This window comes from Bos javanicus, chromosome 12 (assembly GCF_032452875.1).
Source record: "Bos javanicus breed banteng chromosome 12, ARS-OSU_banteng_1.0, whole genome shotgun sequence".
Classification (NCBI taxonomy): Eukaryota; Metazoa; Chordata; class Mammalia; order Artiodactyla; family Bovidae; genus Bos; species Bos javanicus.
Window position 1 is genome coordinate 75878557 of NC_083879.1, and position 13519 is coordinate 75892075.

The window sequence follows — 13519 nt, forward strand, 5'->3', positions numbered from 1 at the left end:
TGGGTCTGATCCAAGTGAACAAAAGAATTGGCTTTTTGCCATAAGCCAGGAAGGCTGTGGTCCGTGGGGTTGCAAAAAGAGCTGGACACGACTTAGTGACTAAACAACAACAGCGTCTAACGTAAGGTGAGTAAAGGTTTGCAAGAGGTCGCAAGTGTTTTCTCAAGCAGCCCAACCAAGCATGCATTTCCTGTATGTCTGTGACAGCATCTTCTAATCTGCCTAAAAAAGAATGCCGTAGCATCTGCTGACCACAGAAGAGCATTCTGATCTAGACAGCTCCAGGGAAGAGGCAGCCAAGCTTCCTGATGTCCTGGGATCTCCATGGCGCAGAGCGTTGCCCTCAGTAAGCACGAGGACAGGCCCCCCACCCCGCCCAGGCAGAAAGGTGGGGACGGGGGAGTCTCAGGAAGGCTGGATAGTTCTTGAGGAAGTGTGAAGTGGGCAGTGAGGAATAAAAGAGATTTTACCTGAGAAGGTAAAAATCTGAATCCTGAGTCACAGGGGGCCAGAGTTGACCAGCTAACTTATCAGTAAGGAAGAAAAGAGAAACATCAGGGGTGTTATCAGAGAAGTTAAGAAACTTGGATTCTAGTCCCAGCCCTGCCTAAAAATCTAGACCTGTGAACCTGGATAAAAGAAAGTGAAAAAAAGTCAAAGTGAACCTCACTCAGCCGTGTCCAACTCTTTGTGACCCCAGGGACTGTAACCCGCCAGGCTCCTGTGTTCATGGAATCCTCCAGGCAAGAACACTGGAGTGGGTTGCCATGCCCTCCTCCAGGGGATCTTCCTCACCCAGGGATTGAACCTGGGTCTCCTGCACTACTGGCAGATTCTTTACCATCTGAATCACCAGGGAAGCCAATGATAAATGGGCCTCAGCTTAAAATAGAACGAACTGAATAAATTTCTGTAGAGTCTTAAAAATGTTATGACTCCAGGGAAAGGGCCAAAAGAGATCAGACATAGCCTCAGGGGCAAACCCATGCCACAGGGCAAGGCACTCGGGCAACAGACACACCAAAGGCCGGGCAGCTCTGCTGAAAACCTACCGTCAATTACTGGCCAGTGGCTTCCAAGGCCATGAGCCTATGGAAGTCACGGCCCTCAACAGCAAGAGGGCCAGGGCCATCTCGGCCCTTACGGACAGGCCCCCCAGCAACTTCAGCACCCACGTGACAGCTCACCACGTGGACCTCAGGTCCCAGGGAAAGCCACTCCACGCTCTGTGTGCTATGTTTCACAAGGTGGGGAGATCTGCCAGGGATTGAGAAGATTTCCACTTAAAGAGAAGTAGTAGTGTCTGGGACGTAGAAGTATCTGAGTTAACTATTTGTCTGCCTGGAAATCCTGGCTTAGAGAAGCCTCTGCTCGGTGCCCAGGTTGAGACTTCGCTGCATCCAGGCAGCTGAGACAGAGCGGCCTGGCATGCAGGTGTGAAATCAGAACCAGGAGGCGGGGGTCCTGGTAGGCTTTCTAAGCCCATACTAAACAGTTTAATAAGCTGAAGGGCAATAGGGAAAAAAGAAGACAGGACAAACTGGGAGAGTGCAGCACATGATAGGCAAGAGAGACCGGAGTTAAGGAGACTCTGAGAACAAGCCCAATTGGGTGGGTGGGTGGGGGTCCCCCTAAATGTAACAACAGGAAGGGTCTGCAGTGGCCATGAAAGGTACGCCTCCTCCCAGGCTCCGGCCTTCCAGCTTTGTGACTGGTTTCTCCTGGGGATCCTTTCTGCCCTGGTCCCTGAAATACTGCTCAGCCTCCTGTCCGAGGCCCTCTGCCTCATCCACTCCTCGGGCTCCCCCTGCACCCCCAGCCCTTCTCCACAGACCTGCGCCCTGCAGGCCTCTGCCTGGACACCTCCACCAGGTGGGCCACCGGGGCCTCTGACCCTCCACGTCCCCTGCCCCATCAGACAGACACTGTCAGCAGTGGGGACCAGACACGTAAAAGGGACTGACTGAGGCGGCAGGAGAACCCTGTTTCTAACCGAGCGCCCGCTTCACCCCAACAGGATACGCTGTGAGGCTGGAGCCCAGGAGGGACGCCCCCGCCCTCCACAGACCCCGCCAGCCCAGGTGCCAGCCTCACCTTTGAGTCGTAGGCTGACTGCTTGATGACTTCGGGCGCCATCCAGAAAGGGGTGCCCACGAAGGTGTTTCTCTTTATCTGGGTGTCTGTCAGCTGGCCCGCCACTCCAAAGTCCGCCAGCTTCACCTCCCCGTGTTCAGAGAGCAGGACGTTGGCAGCTGCAAAATAAAACCCAAGACGCCCTGACATCGGCTGCTGGACACTTCCGTCCGCTCCCTTGCGAACAGGTTTGTCTGCCCCCCCGAGTCATCAGATCTTGACAAGAGCAGACAGTGGGTGAGACCCCCTCAGAGCCCCTCACCCATCCCGGGTGAGAGCCCCTCAGGGGCCCTACCCACTCAGGCACATCGAAGGCACACTCCTCATGCCCACAGAACCACTTCCCTTGAGAAGAGAAGCACAGTTAAAACACTACAACAAACCTTTCTTTCTACCTGCCTTAGGGATTTCAAAGGACCATAAACAGGATGCTTTCTTACCTTTAATATCTCTGTGAATTTTCTTCTCCGAATGCAAATAATCAAGTCCTTTCAGTATTTCTCTTAATATAGTAGCAATCTGGGTTTCATCTAAAGGGCCAGGTTCTAACTAACAAGAAAAAAAAAAACAAAAAAAGATTAAGGTTAAACAATTAGATGAAAAAGTATGAGATGACAGGACAGAGTCAACGTTAAATGAACAAGAATAATCAAGATTGAAATCTTCATTTCAAAACAGATATTTGGCCCACACAGTTAAAACCTATTTAAAAGGAATGCCCCACCTCGCCAAAAAATTAAAATAATAACCAAAAGAACCAGAGAAAACGACTTTGCTGAATGAATCAAAGTGGGGCCAATGATAAAGGCCGAGGTCACCTCGCCAAGCCTGCAGCCCGAGCAAGGAGGGAGGTCAGGCCAGAAATCCAAAGCTGGCACCTTGCAAGGCTTGCCAGGGAGGGGACCGGGCAGTCCGGCTCTGTCTTAACACAGGCCACGGGTATCAAAACACAAGCTGTCACAAAGAGAAGGCCTGGGAGCTGACAGATTTCCGAGGCTACCCCTGCACCAGAATTTTTTATTAATAAATCTAAATCTTAAACCTTGGGGGGAAGAAAGCAGAAAGATCAATCCCTCATGATGAAATTTTTTTTGCTATGTGATATGACATGTATTTCAAATCCTAAAAGCTGATGCTGTCAAAGTGCTGCACTCAGTATGTCAGCAAATTTGGAAAACTCAGCAGTGGCCACAGGACTGGAAAAGGTTAGTTTTCATTCCAATCCCAAAGAAAGGCAATGCCAAAGAATGATCAAACTATTGCACAATTGCACTCATCTCACACACTAAGTAAAGTAATGCTCAAAATTCTCCAAGCCAGGCTTCAGCAATACTTGAACCGTGAACTTCCAGATGTTCAAGCTGGTTTTAGAAAAGGAAGAGGAACCAGAGATCAAATTGCCAACATCCGCTGGATCATGGAAAAAGCAAGAGAGTTCCAGAAAAACATCTATTTCTGCTTTATTGACTATGCCAAAGCCTTTGACCATGTGGATCACAATAAACTGTGGAAAATTCTTCAAGAGATGGGAATACCAGACCACCTGACCTGCCTCTTGAGAAACCTGTATGCAGGTCAGGAAGCAACAGTTAGAACTGGACATGGAACAACAGACTGGTTCCAAATAGGGAAAGGAGTATGTCAAGGCTGTATATTGTCACCCTGCTTATTTAACTTCTATGCAGAATACATCATGAGAAACGCTGGGCTGGAAGAAGCACAAGCTGGAATCAAGATTGCCAGGAGAAATATCAATAACCTCAGATATGCAGATGACACCACCCTTATGGCAGATAGTGAAGAAGAACTAAAGAGCCTCTTGATGAAAGTGAAAGAGGAGAGTGAAAAAGTTGGCTTAAAGCTCAACATTCAGAAAACTAAGATCATGGCATCCGGTCCCAACACCTCATGGCAAATAGGTGGGGAAACAGTAGAAACAGTAGCTGACTTTATTTTTTGAGCTCCAAAATCACTGCAGATGGTGATTACAGCCATGAAATTAAAAGACGCTTACTCCTTGGAAGGAAAGTTATGACCAACCTAGATAGCATATTAAAAAGCAGAGACATCACTTTGTCAACAAAGGTCCGTCTAGTCAAGGCTATGGTTTTTCCAGTAGTCATGTATGGATGTGAGAGTTGGACTATAAAGAAAGCTGAGCGCAGAAGAATGGATGCTTTTGAACTGTGGTGTTGGAGAAGACTCTTGAGAGTCCCTTAGAGTGCAAGGAGATCCAACCAGTCCATCCTAAAGGAGATCAGTCCTGGATGTTCATTGGAAGGACTGATGTTGAAGCTGAAACTCCAATATTTTGGCCACCTGATGCGAAGAGCTGACTCATTTGCAAAGACCCTGATGCTGGGAAAGATTAAAGGCAGGAGGAGAAGGGGACAACAGAGGATGAGATGGTTGGATGGCATCACCGACTCAATGGACATGAGTTTGGGTAAACTCCGGGAGTTGGTGATGGACAGGGAGGCCTGGCGTGCTGCGGTTCATGGGGTTGCAAAGAGTTGGACACGACTAAGCGACTGAATTGAACTGATGACATGTATACACACATACGGATTTTCATGGTGGCTCAGTGGTAAAGAATCCACCTGCCAATGCAGGAGACACAGGTTCGATCCCTGGGTCGGGAAGGTCCCCTGGGGGAGGAAATGACAACTCACTCCACCATTCCTGCCAAGAAAATCCCATGGACAGGAGCCTGGTGGGCTACAGGGTCCTGCCTGCCGTCACCACAGACCAGGACGGTTCACTACACACATCAATCTGCAGAACCGAATTCCTCCCCAAGTTATCTGACTTGGAGTCTTGTTCTGAAGGAACACACTGACTGCTCCGAAGCACACAAGTCTGGAAGCTCCGCCTTGTCTGCCTTCGCGTCTAGTTCTGAGTTCGTAGATTGTGGGAATTTTAATACTCAAGATGAAGAAAAGTGCACTTTTCTCATAACTGAGGGCAAAAGGAGGAGGAGGCAGAGGAGCTGGCAGATGTGCCCTCCTCCCCGGCATGGAGCGCAGAAGGCTCACCCCACCGGCCACACCGCTGTCTCCGCACAGGGCTTCTCTCTCCTCCGCCAGCACAGTCACCCGGGCGGACAACCCGCAACATCTGGCTGGACCCCCTCCCTCCCACGATCAAGCATCCGGAAAGGAAGGGCATGGCAGCCTGGAGTCGTCTCACCCACGGGAGGTAGGAGCCGAAACCTCTCCCCCGGACCATTTGAGAGCTGGCTCTCTGACTGATGCATGGATGGTTATGCCCTTTTCTGTCTGGCCCAGACCCCGCCCACCAGTGAGTCACAGGCAGGGGGGGAGAGAAAGACTATTTACAGAGCAGGCAGGCCCTTCAAGGGTCAAAATTCACTGTAAAGGGCGTCCAGTTGTTCCCTGGAGCACAGAACTCCTCAATTCGTGGGGACTCGCTTTCTCCACCACTAACAACACGTTTCCAAGCAGTCTCTTCAGTTAAGAGGACTGTGGAACTCTTCCAATAATCTCTATAAAACAAAGATTTGGGGGGCGGGGGGAAGGATGCAGAATGCTCTTCATCTCTAAGAAAGAAAGTGGAGTCGCTCAGTTGCGTCTGACTCTTGCGACCCCATGGACTATAGCCTACCAGGCTCCTCTGTCCATGGGATTTCCCAGGCAAGAACACTGGAGTGGGTTGCCATTTCCTTCTCCAGGAGATCTTCCTAATCCAGGGACTGAACCCGGGTCTCCCGCACTGTAGGCAGGCGCTTTACCGTCTGGGCCACCGGGGAAGTCGCTCCTTGTCTCTGGGTGACCTCTAATCCCTCTCCCAAGTCTGTCATCCCTCCCTCCTCTTATGAGACCCTCAGCCTGGGGGCGGCCGCCCAACTACAGACCACGTCTGCTGGCCTCTGCGGCCACCAAGTCTGGCCACATGACCAAGCTCTCACCAAAGGAATATAAGCAGAAGAGCCCCTTCCTAGTCCTAGTCTTGGCTTTGAAACACTGGCTGCCGGAGAGGACAAGGACTTGAGACCACAGGAAGTCACCCACGGTAGCAGGGCCCTGACGACCACATGGCCTGAAGGCCAGTGAGCCCACGTGCGGGAGAGAACTGAGTTTCCCATCTCCTGTGAGACTGCTTGGGGCGGCCACCACAGCAGCTTGCCCTAAACATCAATGCGTATGTCACCCTGCTTCTTAAAACTCATGCTGCATACTCATTTTTTAAGTTTGTCAAGCATCTCTGCCTGACTGAGTGACGGTTCACGTGGCCTTGTTCTTGTGTGTGCACTTAGTCGTATCCGATTCTTTGCGACCCCGTGGACTGCAGGCCCTCCAGGCTCCTCTGTCCGTGGGATTTTTCCCTGCAAGGACACTGGGGTGGGTTGCCATTTCCTCCTCCAGGGCATCTTCCGACCCGGGGATCGAATCGTGTCTCCTGACTGGCACTTCTTGACCACTGCGCATGGGAAGCCCCCTTATGTAGTCCAGCTGCTTCACGTAGCCCAGTTCCTTCTTAATTAGATTCCTTAGATTCTGCTGTAATGTTGACATCTTGTGATCACTGAAAAATCTCTCCATGTCAGACACTCTGTTGCTAATCCTCATTCCCCTTCTCCCAGCTGACTTCACGCTACTTTCCCTTCCTTGTAGCACTTCCCCACATGCAGTATAATCCTCTGTCTGCCTCCACTCGGAACCTCAACCACAGATGAAAAGAAAGGAAAAGAAATTGCAACACGCTCAAAGGTAACCTTGGGTGAAGGAAGGCGCCGTCTTCCTGCCCCAGGCTAAGGTGTCATTGAGACTACTGTCTTACAGCCTCAGTAAAAAGGCATGATGACTAAAACGCAGAGTGAAAAAGGCCATCGGGCCTGTGGCCTCACGTTAGAGCAGCTCCGTGCTTGAAGACGAAGTTATGTCTCTACAGCGAGGACAGCGCCAGTGAGACCTGTGTGCTCCAGCAAACAGCAGAGCGCTGCCCTGAACAAGACAAGACACGGTCATCTCTCCCCAACGGGCCTCACGTACAGGGGCCGCTCCAAAGACACACACACACTCGCGTCAGCACCATGTCCCTTAACACAGACGCTAGATAAAGCAAGGCGGAATTTTTCAAAGAAATGTCCCAAACCCGTTTATTCAACTACTGTCATATGCAGCCATACTCCAGTTTTTTAAATCTTGTATAAACACTTAATAGACTCTCTCAAAATAATCCTAATAATAGTCTTCAACATTCAAAGCATAAATAAATAATTCTTGTGTCTCATTATTATTAAAGTGCATCTTCTTTGAGGACTGGAGTCAGGACAGCAAAGAAAAAAAAACGTAAGAGATTAAGAGAGAAATGACAAAGAGGGCTTTGCAGCTGGTCAGCTCCATTTGCTGGCTGGGACACCTAATTTCTGAATGTTTCTGTTTCCTCAACTAAAATAAGATGATTTGGGGACATTCAAAAAGGGTGCCTGGAGCCACTGATGTAAGAAGGCGGATGGCTCTTTGCTGGGACTCACACCAGATGGGATTTTTTTCTAATAAGAGGAGAATTCTACGCTGCCTTGCAAACTGCCATGTCCATGATTTCACAGACTTCAACTCAAAAATCCAGAGAAAGTTGCCACTAAATAAATTCAATTATGGTGGCATTAGGAATGAATAAATAAAGCATCTAGAGACTAGAACTGCTGCTCTGAAGAGCTCAGCGTTGGGAAAGCATCTCCACAAATAACTTCACACATGACACAAATGAAATTCACTTAAGATAACAGTAAATCTAATTATACAAAATGAGGCAATTTTCTACATTTCTGTAGTAGTTCTCAAAAGCATAAAAAAAAAAAAAAGCTCTCTGTGTAATACATATATTTATGCAAAAACAAAGCGAGTCATAAAGTGTATCCAGCTGTTTTGTCACTTTCCATTTAACTACAATTGTTGGGACTGTGTTAAATTTTTTTCTTGAAATTTCCTTTCAAACTCTATTTTGACCAACTGCTTTTATGGTTTATAACATTATGTGATTTTTTTAAAAACTTGGGTACAGAGCCTTTTATAATACACACAGTTTTAGAGGTTTACCTTCCCCCGCGGGCAGGGAACAAAAGAGTGCTGATTACGCCGATTTCACTGCATGACCACGTTGGGGTGAGGTATCAGGTGCTAAACAGCCGTGTGAGATCTTTTAAAAATCTTTGTTTTGCATATACTGTGTTTCAAGGATGACCCAAGTAATGCTTATGATCTGCTGGTGATCCCTGAGCATCTTGCCTGAGGCCAACATGTAACCGTGTTTTACCAATTCGTGAGAAACGAATTGCAGACCACGACTCTGAGGTCATCCTACACTGAGCTGCCACTACCGTGTGTGGGGGCCAGGCAGCTGGGTGCTGGCCAGGCAGGAGACACCGCCAACCGGCAGGGGTCGGCTCCCCCAGAAACACACTGCGGGTGCAGCGAGGCCCTCTGCATGCGCACCCAGGAGACAGACGTGCATTCACATGTGGCCTGACCACCGCTCCCACGTGTGACGCTGTGCCTGTCTCTTACCCCTGAAACCAAATTTTAATTTTTAAAAATTCTAATGAATTATAAATGAAAACGCTCCACACAAGTTTTAGAAGTGAAGTTACCATCTGAAATGGGAAAAAATGATGGTGTTTGAATGCCACAAAACTTCAAACCCGTTTTAGAAAATTAGAAACTGTTCTGAGGTCAGACTGAGCAGGCAACACCTCTCATGGCTGCGTGGAATGAGTTCACTGGTTTCCCACGATACAGCAAAACCTGGCTTCACAGGGAACCTCTACTTTTCAGCAACGTGTCAGGAGCAGAAATCCCTATTATAAGGAGTATTTTGGCCCTTTTTTCATGCAACTGAAGAGGGAGACAGAAATGTAAACAGATTCATCTTTACAACCAAGACCACTGCTGCATGTTCAACATCCGACGTGATACTTACGAGGTCCAGTGCAGAGCCCCCGCCAAGATATTCCATTATTATCCACAATTTAGTGTCCTGCAAAGACCAAAAAAAAAGAATGAAAATTACTTAACCAAAAAAAAAAAGAGACAAAAATATTTTAAATAACCTAAAGGTATTTTCCACTGTGATTCTCGAACTAGAAAATTTTATAAATACGTTAACAGCAGGTAAGGCACCTCCAAGTGAGAACTGTGTGGGGAAACGGGGACTGTGTCAGAGCGACCCTGCACCAGAACCCCCTTGCCCCGGGTTCCACACCTGCTGCACCAGGGCTCCGAAGGGGGGCCCCTTGTGTTCACACAACACCAGCAGGTGACCTGGCACAGGAGGGTCGGAGGGGAATCGGCCTTCAAGGTCAGGCCAGGCCAGCAGCAGCCACTCGGGTCCGGCCCTGGGTTGAGCCAGGAGGCGCCCGGAGCGCAGGGCCGGGGACAGGCCACCTCCCTCCGGCCTGCTGCTCTGAGACGCACGGTGGGGACAGGTGGCTTGGCTGGTGCGGCCCATCACCCAGGAAGGCCGCACGCCTTTCTCGGAGATCTCCAGGTGGGGGACAGTGGGCAGCGTGCTCCCTGTCTTCCAGCCTTCTCCCCAGCCTCTGTGTCTTGTGTCTCTTCCTTCCATCCCTTCTGAAGCCCCACGGCTTCCCAGGTTCTTTTCAAGCAAAAGTCCCAAAGTGCTCCTCCCCTGAAAGCCAATGTGCTTGGCCCTGAGGGCTACAGGCTCCATTGGGATTTCTCATCCTGGGCACCACTGACATTTGCGGCAGATCACCTCTGTCCGGGGGCCGTCCTGTGCCTGAGAGGATGTTGAGGGGCATCCCTGGCCTCCGACCACTAGAGGCCAGCAGCGCACTCCCGGTCCTGAAGACCAGACCCGGCCAGTGTCTTCTGGGGGCCAAAGTCGCCCCCGCTGAACTGCATGATCGATGTCCATCCGCCTCAAGTGTTAACCGCACAGCAGTGCTGACCGACAACTCTCTCTTGCCCTTGGCAAAGCCAGCTTACACCGGGCAGCCTCCACGCTGGGCGCTGGTTACCAACTCACTGTGAGACAGCCAGGTTGTGAGTGTGTGGGCCAGAAAAAGATGGCAATAACAAACCTCGAGGTTCATCTGATAATAAAATGAGACCGTGAGTGTGAAAGCGCTTTGCTCAGGGAACTAAACAAGCCAAGAGCGATCAGCTTCCGCCACAGCGTCACCCTGAAGCGCCTCAGAACAACCTGATAAAACCAAAGCAGTCCAATTACCAAGGCCAAATAGCATTTCCCTGCGTGGGAATTTCTGAGCCAAATAAAACCCGGAACACTAATTCATACACATTCTATGGTAGAATGAAAAAATAATTACTGCCCCACAAGCCTTGAGGCCAGAGTGCTTGAGAAAGAGGTCTGCTCAGGGACACACAGGACCTGTTTTGGGGACCAAACTGGTGACCAAGTGACCAAGCACAGTCACGATCCAGCTATAGTCAGTGCCCTCATAAAACCTCCCACATGAATGACTCTAAGAAAAATAAGAGTTCTAAAAATAAGAATGATCTTAATCAGAATATTTCATTTTTTAAAAAATGACCTCAAACCACGTCAATTATGAATGACCTCGTAAGTTCCTCATAAGGGAAAGAAAGTATTTATTTATAAATAACTTCAGGATTGAACATTTAAAGGCACCCAAGTGTCCCCAGGTGGCGCTAGTGGCAAAGAACCCACCTGCCAGCGCAGGAGTCAGAAGGGATGTGGGTTCGATCCCTGGGTCGGGAAGATCCCCTGGAGTAGAAAACGGCTTACCCACTTCAGTATTCTTGCCTGGAGAAGCCCATGGACAGAGGAGTCTGGAGGGCTACAGTCCGCGGGGCCGCAAGGAGTCAGACACGACTGAAGCGACTTGGTACGCGCACGCAAAGTGTGTGGAGTGGGAAGTTTCTGTCTCACCCCTGGCCCTTGGCTGCCCAGCCTCCACATCCAACTTCTCATCACGTTTTCTGTAACGTCAGAGACTGTCTTCTGCAGATACCTACGAACCCTTCCTCCACTTCTATCCAAACATAACTCGCTATGCAATGTTGTGGGCTAAGTCGCTCAGTAGGGTCTTAGCAACCCCATGGACTGTTGCCCCACAGGCTCCTCTGTACATGGGGATTCTCCAGGCCAGAACACTAGAAGGGGTTGCCATGCCCTCCTTCAGGGGACCTTCCCAACCCCAGGTCACCCACATTGCAAGTGATTTTTTTTTTTTTACCATCTGAGCCACTGTTCTATACCTTGCTTCTCCTCAGAGCACTCTATACCTGTCCATAAAGGAATTTTTTTTTTGTAGCCATAACCAACCCACACCCTACTGACAATGTTTTTTCCATTCTTTTGCTATCATGAGCCAGCTGTCAATTTAAGAACCTCCCAGAGGTATCATTTTAGGAGTTCCTGGATGCTGAGTCAAAGGAATCCACCTGAATTTAACAGATAATGCCAGATGATTCGTCAAAGAGGTCGGCTCAGTTTCATCCTGCCTCCAACAGTGTACGGGTGCTAATTTTTCCCCTTGCTTTGTCAACACACTATCCCTTAACCAGTGTCATGGAACTCAGGAGCTGAATTGTAGTCCCGCTCCGAAAGTCATACGCTGAAGTCCCAACCTTGAGCACCGCAAAATATGACTGTATTTGGAGACAAGGTCTTCATGAAGAGGTGAAAGGTAAAGTCAAGTCACACAGGTGGGCCTTGTCCAAAGTGACTGGTGTCCTCCCAAGGAGATATCAGGACCCAGGCTCACAGAGGGGCAACCACGAGATGACGCAGGGAGAAGGAAGACAGTACCTCCCAGCCAAGGAGAGAGGCTTCAGAGGACACCGGGGCTTGAGTCTGAGTCACGTGTGTTTTCTTTTTTGTAAGCCCTTATTATATCCTTTATCTGCTTTTCTGTTGACCTAATATTAGAGAAAGCAGCTAGCTCCCTGTAACATGAGCCACAAACACAGCAATGTCCTCATCTGTCTTTTCATTTCGCTTTTGGCAATTTCTGCTTGTGGAGACTAATTTAACGTGGACATGACGTCTACAACAATCCCACTGACAGGCCAACTTGCCCTGTGCCGTCTGGAGCTGGTGACTGAAACCGGCACTCCCCACATTCACAGACATTCAGACAACAGGAAGGTTAAAACAAGGTAAATGAGAAAAGGGGCAGATTCGGCAGCTTAACAAGGATACATTACAGTATGAATTCTGAAATGAAATAAGTTCTGCTTGTGCATCTGCGCTGCAAGTTAAGGCTGGGCTCAGGAGGTCTCAACAGTGCAGGAGGTCTCAGTAAACCAGCCAACGGTTTATAAAACAAAGGTGCCTTCTGCGAAGATGCCGGGCGTGAACGCAGAGCTCCCAGCCCAGGTTTGGATCTGCCTCTGGCCCTCACCAGCTCCGCGACCCAGAGAGCAGGTGTGAAGCCATGTCCAGCTTCCCGTCTGCTCCAGGGACGGAAGGATGGCCACCTCAGGGGTGAGCCCTGCACACCGCAGTGCCCGTGAACTTGAGCTGTTACAACCACACGGACTTTACAGAGTGTCCCATTTGAACCCAGGTCCACCGGGAGGCTTGTGACACTAGGAGGCAAGAAACTGGTTTCGAGGCCAAACCCCTACCCTGTTTTAGTCACACCAACGCCCTGACGATCACGGCACCTTCCAGTTGTACTCCAGGCACAAGAACCCCATCCCTGACCTCGACAAAAGCTGATTTAATTGTTCCTCTGTCCCACAGACGTCAGCATCCTCAGTGATTCACACCTGCCACACACACAGTGTCGTGGGGGAGTTCTGAAGTGAAAGGGCCCAGGCTCCTTTCCTAAATGAATCACTTTTCATGACAGAAACGTGGCCAAATAAGTACCACCAGCTGACCTGTGGTGGGACCAAATGCCGTGGGTGCTCAGAGGAGAGGCCCGTCTGATCAATGGCTGTCACTACAGAAGTAATAGCGAGAGAAGGAAATGAGAAGACCCATCAGAAAACCCACGGCCAACAGGCGCCTGAAGAGGTATTCAACACCACGAACAACTATCGAAAGGCAAATCAACTGCAGTGAGGTATCACCTCACGTGGGTCAGAATGGCCATCATTAAAAAGGTAACAAGTGCTGGAGGGGATGTGCAGAAAAGGGAACCGTCCTGGAAACTGCTGGTGGGAATGTTAAGTTGGTGCAGTCACTACAGAGAACAGTATGGAGGTGCCTTAGAACACAGAAGAGTTTCCATATGACCCAGCAATCCCACTCGTGGCATACATCCAGACAAAACTATCATTCAAAAAGGTAATACACCCCCTGTGTTCACAGCAGCGCTACTGACAAAGGCCAAGGCATGGAAGCAACCCAAATGCCCATCGACAGATGAACGGCTAAGGGTGTGGCACGCACAGACGATGGAATA

General features: G+C 49.5%; 1 protein-coding gene across 1 annotated transcript in view; it reads right to left on the reverse strand.

Moving 5' to 3' along the window:
• STK24 (serine/threonine kinase 24) overlaps positions 1 to 13519 on the reverse strand; it is a 95518-nt gene that overhangs the window by 18274 nt on the left and 63725 nt on the right. Inside the window, exons 3-5 of the mRNA XM_061435253.1 lie at positions 9076 to 9132; positions 2574 to 2682; positions 2095 to 2252 (exon numbers count right to left, since the gene is read on the reverse strand). Coding sequence (XP_061291237.1) covers positions 2095 to 2252; positions 2574 to 2682; positions 9076 to 9132 — 324 coding nt within the window. The remainder of the gene's footprint in view (positions 1 to 2094; positions 2253 to 2573; positions 2683 to 9075; positions 9133 to 13519) is intronic.